General features: G+C 37.1%; 1 protein-coding gene across 2 annotated transcripts in view; it reads left to right on the top strand.

The window, feature by feature from the left end:
- The window catches only part of mapkapk3 (MAPK activated protein kinase 3), a 27279-nt gene extending 22590 nt beyond the window's left edge, over positions 1–4689 (top strand). The window contains exons 6-10 of one of the 2 annotated variants that reach the window (XM_053484322.1): positions 153–228; positions 362–486; positions 706–791; positions 906–983; positions 3241–4689. In XM_053484322.1, coding sequence (XP_053340297.1) covers positions 153–228; positions 362–486; positions 706–791; positions 906–983; positions 3241–3399 — 524 coding nt within the window. In that variant the 3' untranslated portion in view covers positions 3400–4689. Of the gene's footprint in view, positions 1–152; positions 229–361; positions 487–705; positions 792–902; positions 984–3240 lie in introns of both variants that reach the window. The other variant, XM_053484320.1, reaches the window with a different exon arrangement.
- The last annotated feature ends 6933 nt before the right edge of the window (positions 4690–11622 follow it).

Genomic DNA, 11622 nt, shown 5'->3' with positions numbered 1-11622 from the left:
TGTGACTCTTTGATGTGACTCACTAACCAGATCTAAGAGTCGAGTCTTTTTTACAGTTTATATTTGATCATATGCAGGATGTACTGTACGTTCTGTAAGTGAAGCAGGATGGCGGATTTGATTTGCTGTTGATTCCTGTGTGACTGTTTCAGCTCCTGAGATTCTCAGTCTGGAGAAATACGACAAATCGTGTGACATGTGGTCTCTGGGCGTGATCATGTACATCCTGTGAGTGCCAAGAAAAATAAAGCTGACCTCCAAGAAAAGAGATCAAGATTTGTATAAAAAAAAAGTAGTCATTTGTAATTGACTTTTTATTTTAAAGATTCCATTCTGTGTGTGTGTGTGTGTTTGTGTGAAGGTTGTGCGGCTTCCCGCCGTTCTACTCTAACACAGGACAGGCGATTTCCCCCGGCATGAAGCGACGTATCCGTATGGGCCAGTACGAGTTTCCCAACCCCGAGTGGGCCGAAGTGTCCGAGGAAGGTGAGACCGTGTGTGTGTGTGTGTGTGTGTGTGTGTGCTGTTATGAATAGTAACTTGTAAATGCCTCGCCGGTTGTGGTTCCATGTGTCATGTTTGTTTCCTCTCTTGACTCTAAAATGTGTCAGGTTTCACTGTATAACAGTGTGTGTATTTGTGTATCTAACACATGCTGTATATGTATGTGTGTGTGTGTGTGTGTGTGTGTGTGTCTTCATCCAGCCAAACAGTTGATTAACCAGCTGCTGAAGACCGACCCCAATGAGAGGATGACCATCTCACAGTTCATGAACCATCCCTGGATCAATGTGAGTCCGCAGTGTGTGTGTGTGTGTGTGTGTAATGTATTTTACATGTAACTGGTATGTTAGTGATCTGTCTGTAGACGTGCTCAGTGTGTGTGTGTGTTGTGTTCTCAGCAGTCCATGGTGGTTCCTCCGACGCCGCTGCACACCACGCGCGTCCTCACTGAGGACAGAGAGCTGTGGGACGAAGTGAAGGTACTGCACTGCCCTCTGCTGGTCACACACTAACACACACTTTAGTATTATCATTATTATTATTTTTATTATTAGGAGTAGTATTAGAAGTGGTTGTGGTTGTAGTAAAAATATTGGTAATATTTCTGTATAATGATAATAATTATTTAAGATACCATTTATTTCTTAAATATCAGCCAATATCTGTACACAGCTTTATCATTTTAATGATTTTATTAATAAAGTGCTTAAAATTCCAGGAGTAAATCTTAATCTTATCTAAACTCAGTTTTAAACTTTTGGATTAATTACAATAAAAAATTTTTTTTACTGTTTTTGGTCCTGTACCAACCTATAATACCACCCATCATCATCATCATCATCATCTTACATGCAGTGCCTTGCAAAAGTATTCATACCCCTTGTATTTTTCCACATTTTTTCATGTTACAGCCACAAACGTTAATGTATTTTATTGGGATTTTATGTGACAGACCAACACAGATGTGAAGTGGAAGTTTTTTAGTACAAATCTAAAAAAAGTGCCGTGCATTTGTATTCAGCCCCCTTCACTCTGATACCCCCAACTAAAATCCAGGGAAACCAACTACCTTCAAAAGTCACCTAATTAGTAAACAGAGTCAACCTGTGTGTAATTTAATCTCAGTATAAATACAGCTGTGAAGCCCTCAGAGGTTCGTTAGAGAACATTAGTGCACAAACAGCATCATGAAGCCCAAGGAACACATCAGACAGGTCAGGGTTAAAGAAGTGAAAGAAGTTAAAATCCCAAGCTTTGAACATCTCACGGAGCGCTGTTCAATCCATCATCCGAGAATGGAAAGAGTACGGCACAACTGCAAACCTACCAAGACATGGACGTCCACCTAAACTGACAGTTTGGGCAAGGAGATCATTAATTAGAGAAGCTGCCAAGAGGCCCATGGTAACTCTGGAGGAGCTACAAGGATCCACAGCTCAGTGGGACTATTAGTCGTGCACTCCACAGATCTAGCCTTTATGACAGAGTGGCAAGAGGAATGCCTATGAAGACCTATATACAGTTTGTCACACTGCAAACATGTGGACGAAGGTGCCCTGGTCTGATGCAAATCCAAAACACTTTATGTGGCGGAAAACTAACATCATCCTGAACCCAACGTGAAACATGGTGGTGGCAGCATCGTGGTGTGAGGATGCTTTTCTTCAGCAGGGACAGGGAAGCTGGTCAGAGTTAATGGGAAAACCTGAGCTTGAACTATTTTGAAAAGAAGAATGGGCAAGAATTTTACTCTTTAGATATGCAAAGCTGGTAGAGACACCCCAAAAGACTTGCAGCTGTAATTGCGACAAAAGGTGGGTTTACAAGGTATTCAGTCAGGAAAGCTGAATACAAATGCACACTTTTTAGATATTTATTTGTAAAAAAAAAATAATAATAATAAATGTAAAAAAAAAAAGTTATTGGTCATTTTCTATTCACTTCACAATAATGTGCCACTTTGTGTTGGTCTGTTACATGAAATCCAAATTAAATACATTTATATTTATTTTTATATTAAGATGATAAAATGTGGAACGGTTCAAGGGGTATAAATGCTTTTGTAAGGTGCTGTAAGCACTTTTTTACCATACAATCTAAAACCACATCAAATATTATAAATAAACAAATAAATTTAAAAAAGGCAAAAAAAACAACAAAGTAACCTTTTTTATTTATATATTGTTTTTTAATAAACATTTTTAGATTTGTTTTATATATATAACATTTGTATTTTATATATTTTTTATCCAAACAGCTAAATTTTATCTAAATGACAGATTATTAAATACAACATAAATTCATATAAATGTGATTTATTTTATATCATGAAAATGACGTTTGCTGCAGATTTCACTTTTCTCCACTAGAGGGCAGCACACCAGGTCTTTTTTCAGGTTGAAAAAAATCTTAATACATGATTTGATCCTTCAGTACAGACATTTTTTTTAATTGCTTTAGTTTCTCTTCCACTCTCACTCACATACACACTTTTATGCTGACTTATACACTTTATTAAGCACGTTCCTGTTCATTTTCTTCCTACATTAACTGTTAAACTCTACATAATGCTTACTTAGATAATATGGTTGTTTATTTAGTTACATCTTTTGTTGCTTATTATAAATTTTTTCTTTATACTTTATTCTTCAATAATTATTGACTTCAGCTTATTTTCTCAACTCGTGTGCTTGTGTGTGTGTGTGTGTGTGTGTGTGTGTGTGTGTGTGTGTGTAGGACGAGATGACAAGTGCACTTGCCACCATGCGTGTGGACTATGACCAGGTGAAGATTAAAGACCTGGACACTTCCAGCAACCCGCTGCTCAACAAGAGAAGGAAGAAAGCTGCAGCGGCGGGAGGAAAGGGTGGGGCAACCGTCTGCAACAGCCAATGAGACGAGAGGGAGGGACGGACGGACGAGGACAAATGGACAAATTTATAGACGAGTGAAGAATGGAGAGGTGGAGGAGGAAGTGAACATGAAGAGAAAATGAGGACACTCTTTTGACTATAAACAGCAGACACACACACACACACACACATTATCTCTGAGTCCCTATAGATGCTAAGATTTGTATTTTTACACATCATATATCACGTAAGTTATATTAAATTAAACATGTCTATAGGTAATGCATTCAGTCGCACATATATATGTGTGTGTGTGTGTGTGTGTGTGTGTGGTGCATTTATAAGGCCTTGACTATTAATACAGTATGCTTTCCTGAGACACTACACACAGACGGTACACTGCCGGTGTGAAGCAGAAAAAGTTTGTCCTTCCTCCCCACTGCCTCCTCATCCTCGGACAACACGAAGAAGATCGAATCTGGGAGTACACACACTTCAGCGGACACACTCTGTAGAAATGATTGTGTGTGTGTGTGTGTGTGTAAGAGAGAGTTTTGTACCTCATTAGTGGGCTGTATCATCATCATCATCATCATCATCCTTGTGTCACAGGATGCTCCGTTTGTATTTGCTCTTCTCTTTTACACCCTTTTTAAACAGAAGAATGTTTTATTTTTATTTCCTATTTCTTGAGGACTCTTACAGGAACATTTTAGCCAAAAAAAAAGAAAAAAAAAGTTATTTGTGATGTTTGACGTTTCCCTTGGAGTCTTTTATTATGAATTAACTGAACAGAACGTACCAGAGAGCAGCCACTGTGTTTAAAGCAACATCATTTTAATAATTAAAAAAAAAAGAAATGAATTAATCAAATGCAGAAGATTCTTCTTATTCCTAATTTTCATTGGAAAGTTGACATTTTTACACTCTTATGTGAGTGTAACTCCCCTCAGGGCAAAACATGCAGATTTAATGAGATGTGGCGTTACTGGAGTAATAATTACTGTAATAAAAGTACGATGATTTACTTTAATGTAAAATATACAGGAATAATTACTTCACAGATACTTCACAAAAGTACTCTAAAAATACACTTTTTCTTTTGTTTTGTGAAACGCATTTTCCCATAGGAAATAATGTAAATGCAGATAATCCGTTCCAGCAACGCAAAAAATATCACCAATATTACTCATTTCCAACACTATAATCAAATGTTTACATATAAAAACAGTCAAAACATTTATAAGAGCCGAGTAATGAAGCAAAATATAAAATAAATAGACATTAAACCTCACCGAAATTTCTGATTCGTCTTGGCACCCGCTGCTTTAAAAACCAAACTAACTGTGGCTCCTTTTTCTTCATGCTACTTTTTTTTTTTTACCGTGGTGAAAGTATATCCAAAAACAACCATATCAGTAAACCGGGTACTCGAGTACGGTTGACTAGATGTACTTTATTATTTTCGACCCCTGTATTTGTTGCTGTATTTGACCTCACCTTGCCATTGATTAATCAGAGCTAGACTTACATCAGCTAACTCTGATGACCTCCTCAACACAGCAAACTGTTCATAGTCAGTGTCGTGGATTGAGCAAAAAAAAAATCTCTATGCCTGTAAATACTCATACTGTATACACACCGATCAGCCATAACATTAAGACCACCCGTCTAATATCGGCTGTGGCTGAGGAGTGTGTACCGTATATTCAGTGTACCTTATTTTAAGGTACTTTGTTTACTGCTGGGTTTCCTGAATACAGCTGTTTTTATTCTAGCTTTCCAGGAAATGAATGGATGAGTTTCCAGGGCAGCATCAGAGCCTTTAAGGCTACTAAAGAGAAATCATTCCTGGAAGGATGCTCTCATTATGTAACATCCTTTAATCCCACCAAGAACCACTCACAACCTCTTAACCCACTGTACTCGAGTCTGATGATAATAAACAATGATCAGTCATAAAAGTAACACCACCGCCCCGTGAATTTAATTTCTTCTTTTTTTTTTATCAATTGCATACTAGTAATGCCAGGCTGGCTCAGGGCCAGCCTGTCCGGTCTGATGATCCCACAGAAAAACCAATGTAGCATGAACTTTCTTTATTGACTGTGTTGGAAAGATATCAGAGCACTCAGTGCATCACAGCTTTCATCAGATTCCCCAGATCCTAATCTGATCAATCATCCATGAAATGCTCTGGACAAACAAGTCTGAACCTTGCATGTTACAGTAATTCTGCCACAGGTCTGTGTACATGGAGTTTGCATGTTCCCCCATGCTTGGTGGGATTCCTCCGTATAGTCCAGTTTTCTCCCACAGTCTAAAGACATGCATATTAGGCTAACTGGCATTGCTTGTAGTGTGTGAATTAACCTGTGAGTGTGTGTGCCATGTGATGGATTGGCATCCCGGCTAGGGTGTACGCCGCCTCGTGCCCAAAGTCTCCAGGCCCTCGTATAGATTAATTAATGAATGTCGTAAGTGCAGCAGGCTGATTCCTAAATGCCTCCCTGTTTGACACACTGTGCACTACCAAGTGTTTCTTATTTAAGGGAGTACGGAACTATATTTATGACTGAACCAGCCGTGCAGGCCAGGGTTTCAGGTTGATAATCCCAGACAGTTTAACTGTAATCCATGTATAAAGGGTTTTTTTCTTGCGTGTGTGTGTCAAAACATGTCCAACCTTTGCTTATATAAATACTGCTTTTTATAAACCAGGACTTTTTTTTTTTTTTTTTTAAATAAGAAACCCAGCCCCTCATTGCAAAAAAAAAAAAATCCTGTTTAGAAGCAGAAAAACAGGAACGTTAGCATGCGATGCAGAAATGTAGGCATGATGCAGAGGACACTAATCTGTGTTCCCTTATTCTCTCTAATCTCGATGGTGTATAAATAACAGAAAGCAGGAGCGATGTGGACGAGCTCCAGCTTCCCTCTGTCAGACTGCCGCCTTATGAATATACTCAAGCCGGAATGACCTTTTACCTACTTTCTGCCTTAAAGGGCGACTGACGCCGCTTCCTCTGTGGCTCATGTGACTGAACCCTCCACTCAGACGCTCATATTTCACATGCTGGCTGGCATGTCTCACCATAATCACACTGCTCATCAAACCTGGAGTAACAGGTTTATATTGTTTTATATGCACACGTATAAGCCGATCGGAGATCAGGCCAAGCTTGGTGGGTTTTTTTTCTTCTTCTACAGTTATTCCTCCTTATAGTGTTTCCTCTTTTACAGCACGCACTCGGAAACACTGAGCCTCAAGGGACCTTCAAATAGAGCACCATTTGTGCTAGGGCACATTATCCGACCTTGTGTACACTCATAATGTTTATACCTCGAAGAACGAAAAAATGACATGCACAAGTACAGATCTGGATTGTTGATCCTTTTTATTATTACGATCAGACAAAACAATAGTAAACATGGAGTGTTGTGTCTGAGTAAGTGATCTTGCGCCATTCTGTGTCACGCAGTTATTAAAACCTTAAACACGCTGTTGCAACTAGAAAAGATTCCCCAACAGGCCTTGAGTACTTCCTTGTGGTTTAACGCGTGTTACAGGAAATCATTTCGTCACTTACAAAATAAGAAACAGATGATGAAAACCAGCTTCTACAAACATTTCCCATGAAAAATAGACTGCCTGTTACCGAACTTATTTGTTTAAATTTGTGGATAAATAATTCGCAAGAACTCTCCCTGCACTAAAATTAGCTAAGGAAAAAAAATCAGTGAAAATCTACGTTAAATCATGGTTTTAAACTAAACAGATTTTTATTATAAGAGCATCTTATTCATAAACTGCAAACTAAGTACACTTATGTACTTGTAGTGTGATTATCATTTGTCCGGGGGAATCCCTTAAAGGTTGTGTAGAAGTTCAGAACAAAGAAGTTCACTACACTATCAGAAAGGCTTTCCACTATTCTTTTAGGAGATAGTGAGCCCTGAATTATCCAGTGACCTCCTAACACCTCAAAAACTCCTTCTAAAGTATAGTGTACCAAGTAGCAAGAGCAGATATATGTTCAGTGTTCAGGGTTCGAAGTTAAAACTAAAATCATTAGTAACAAATCTGAGTTTATTCCTCAAACTTAAAACCCATAAAACTCAAGCGGGACTTTTTGAAATACTTCATATAGAAACCTCGACAGCCTTGTGTCAACGAGGAGGCTTCAGACTTCAAACTCCTGGTGCAGATTCAATAATCCTGGTGCAGTTACGTGACAGTCTGTGAATTTGTGTACACACAGCATCATTTCCAAAATGGTGGTGGTGCACATTTCATGTGACGTCTTTCAAAATGTGTTCTTTGTGTTCTATTTGGTCTGCGTTATATCCCTTAAAGAAGAAATGGGCCTGGGCTCTTATGGGTTCCTCACTAGGACATCAGGAGAACCCTTAAGGTTTCTAAATTTTTTCAAGAGTGTAACAGCTTCAAAATAAATGGGCAGATTTTGTTTTAAAGATTTATAGTTAGTAGTGTACTGCCATATTTAATTTTGATATTATTATTAGTACAGTAGTAGTAGTAGTAAGGTAGTGGTGTTTTTTTTCCCCATGATCTACATTTTAAGGAATGATTGAAAGTTTAAATTTGTCATTTTTTCTGCCACTGAATGAGCACAACCAGCTCATCAAGTTTACACCAGTCTGATCCGACTCGTTTTCAACAACCTTGAGTCCACTTATTGACAAGACTTGGCACACCTAACAACCTGGACCTTAATACACAGCAAAACAGGACACAGCCATTCACACGCCACATTTGGTCGGCAGCACGGCCATTTAGACTTTTGGGCTTTCACTGGACCTGAAACGGAAAGACACCATCAAGTCTATTTCAATGTAGGCTCAGTAGAGACTTCTCCTCCTTCTACATCCAAATGTGATGATGATTCTCATCCTGGTTCTGAGTTCTTTTCTTTTCTCTAGTAAAGTTGTACAGTTGACACTTACACTCTTCTAGTTTCCAGGCCTTCAAACAACAGGGTTGGGTTCAGGGAGGAGATCGCCGTGCTTTAATTTTTAATGACTGTTGTATTGCATCTTCTGTCTTTGAAAAAATGATAAATACTTTATTGCAAAGAGGCGACCTGGAAATTAATTTGAGTTGAAAAACAAAAGGACGAAAGAGGGGTGTGTGGATTCATTCGTAGGAGAACATGCATGGTTAGAATATAATAATTGTTTTTTAAATTTATTTATGACTTTTAATTTCCTTTAGCTGGACAGCCATAGTTTCTAAATAGTTTCTGAATAGATTGAAATCATCAAACTAGAATAAAGTTTGTGAACTACAGATGAGGAAATACTTGAGTGATTGTATTTCAACGTTGTACTAATTTAAAGATATTTTTTTTAATATAACATCTATTTGTATTTTGCTTTTTGCTTTTCTTTACAACAGGAAAAAAACTACTTTTCATTTCTTAATTTTTAATTTTTTTCACCACATATATTTGATATTTTTCTTTTCTCAGTCACACACTAATCAGGTAATTATTTAATTGTTCTGGAATTGCATGTCTGTTCATTTTTAACCAATTAAAAATTCTACTTCTAAAAATGTGTGTGAATGGGTTGGACAAAGATAGTAGTCATGGTGCTTTTCCTGTAGAAGACCTTTTCAGGAGGTCAGAGAAAGTTCAGGCAGTTTGTCAGGGCACTGACCCATCTGTCTGAATCCTTCAGCTGTTCTCACTCTCCTCTTCAGTTTTACAACCTTCTCTTACATTCCTAGCTTACAAACCTGCCTTTGTCCCATTCCGATCGCTCCATCATCCTTATTTTCCATCAAACTTTCCATCCTGTGTTTTGTTTCTCTGTCAGCTCTTCTTGCACAGTCATGCATCTCTTCATAATTAGTGCTATTATCTTGACTCGAGCTGATAAAACCTATCATTGCAGCTCCTAAAATAGCAGCGGCCCTGGTGGACAATCTTCGGAGCGCAAGGATTTTCCTCTTGAATACCCCGTAGTTTTAGGGTCACTGACCGAACGTTGTCCGCCACACCCCCTGGCTGATGTGGCATTCCTGTGCAAGATTAACTTGATATTCTTAGATTCACAGGGTTTAATCAATCTTTTTAATTCTTCGAAGGTGCGTGATTTAAAAACAATCCTTCATCCTAGTTTAAACTGGGGTGTTTTATAGGCAGAAATGACTGTTTTGTCTGCAGTGTGTTTTGTAACACCTGTTTCTCCCTGTGCAGTGAATCATTGTGTCTCTTCCTGATGAGGATGTTCAGGGGAATTTTAGCAATACCGTGATGAATCAATGGCACAGAAGTTGATCATTAGTTGGTACTTGACTCACATGCTGTGGGTGAAAAAAAAACTGTTTTAATCAATTTCATTTTTATTTTATGTGCATCACCATCATCATAAACCAGGCCTAAGTTCACATAACATGGATGTCAGACTGTTTACTTATTTGTTTGTCACTTGACATTATCAGCTGATACGCACACCTCAGCTGGCTATTTTAGTGGCGCAGAATGTTCTGGTGTCTGAGCTAAATATGAGTCTGAATGCAGAAGCACACCGATGGCTACAGTAGGTCAAATCAAATCGTCCTCCTTAATCTAGACCAAACGTCAACAGGGAGCGCCTTCGTAATTACCTGCACTGTCACACTGGCCTAATCCAGTTAGACCTGAATATTACACTCAGGGGATTTAAGGAAATATAGCATTGGGATTATTAATACTGCTTATTTAAAAATATCTAAACATATCACAATGCTCAAAGTTTAAATCAGGATGATATATTACACATGCACATCTAGGTTTAAGTTTCATCAAGAAATGTACAACATGATGCTCGTAAACAAACAAAAGACCATAAAAATGCAGTCATTCCATAATGCTAGGTCATGACCTTTAAACACAGCTGCATTACTGCATTACTGTTGAAAATGCTGCCACTTAGATTTGCTGATGCCAAAATCATTCACAGACACATTACTGGTATATGTTCAAAGAATATAGTATGAACTTACAATTATCCAACACATTTTCCTAATTTAATGTTTAGTATTAAATGTAAAAAATTTTAAAGTCCAAGTTCAAGGAAGTGTCTCGTCATACATGGAAGTGGGACCGTATCTAAAGATTTATATATATTTTTATTAAATAAATCTGATTTACAATAACATAAATATTGCATATAAGTAAAACACTCAAATCATAAAATAATAATTGATTATAATTAATAATATGAAATAAATTTAAGTCAGACCAGACTATATTATTGCTGTTACTGTTACACAAAAAAGAGTTTTCTTTTGAAATGCATTTGACAATTCAAAATTGTTCCTGCATCAGTAGTCACTGGATAAAAAGCGCTGGACAAAAGCAATAAATATGTAAGATGTGTCTCTTCATTTGTTTAGAAATGTCATGATTTATTTTGCAATTTTATGCACACCTTTTAAGTCCGTCATTGGGGGTACTCATTTTATAATTATAACTGTCAAAAATGGAACATAAAAAGTTATTACATTTAATAATTCATTTTGACATAAGTGGAAGCCATGTGGTCTTACAGATGGAAGCCATTTTGTAAATAGTTAAGATTTTCTCTAAATTGCCATTGGTGTTGCCGTCATTGGTGTGACTGGGAAAAGAAGAAATACCAGTTATTAAATGTATAAAAAAAAATATATAGATATAAAAAGCATTAAGCTCTCCTAAGTGCTATTAAAGAAGTTTAGGTGTGAAAGAAGAAATACATTTTCTGTGGAATGACAGAAAAAGCATAATGTGCTGCTATAATAATAATAATAATAATAAATCTTACTAAAGACATAATTAATAACAAAAAAAATCACCTAAGCTGCAAACTTCATGTATTGTTTTTAATGTTAGTCTTCTTTCTTCACTTTCAATTTAAAAGTGGGTGTGTAGCTTCTGTCTGAATTCAGTGATTCACTTTGATGAGTCGACTCTTTTGAACAAATCCGTTAAAACGAATCGCGTTAGGATTTTTTTGATTCACAAATTTATTTAGAAACATTATTTAGGCTTTATTTACGTTAAATACGACAAAACCCTCCACAGTCTGAAGCTCACACTGGGATTTCATCCATTTATCACGTTTTATACACTTATAAAGAAGTCAGGAAAGTGATAGGGTATAAAACAGAATGGTGTTTAATTGAACTGAATAGTCCTAGGGACAAAGCAGATAAAACAGACAATAAAGAGTAGGGGTTTAAAGAGAAAAAAACTCCAAAAATAATTGTGATTCATTC

Source organism: Clarias gariepinus, chromosome 23 (assembly GCF_024256425.1).
Source record: "Clarias gariepinus isolate MV-2021 ecotype Netherlands chromosome 23, CGAR_prim_01v2, whole genome shotgun sequence".
NCBI lineage: Eukaryota > Metazoa > Chordata > Actinopteri > Siluriformes > Clariidae > Clarias > Clarias gariepinus.
This window is presented reverse-complemented; position numbering and strand designations above follow the sequence as displayed.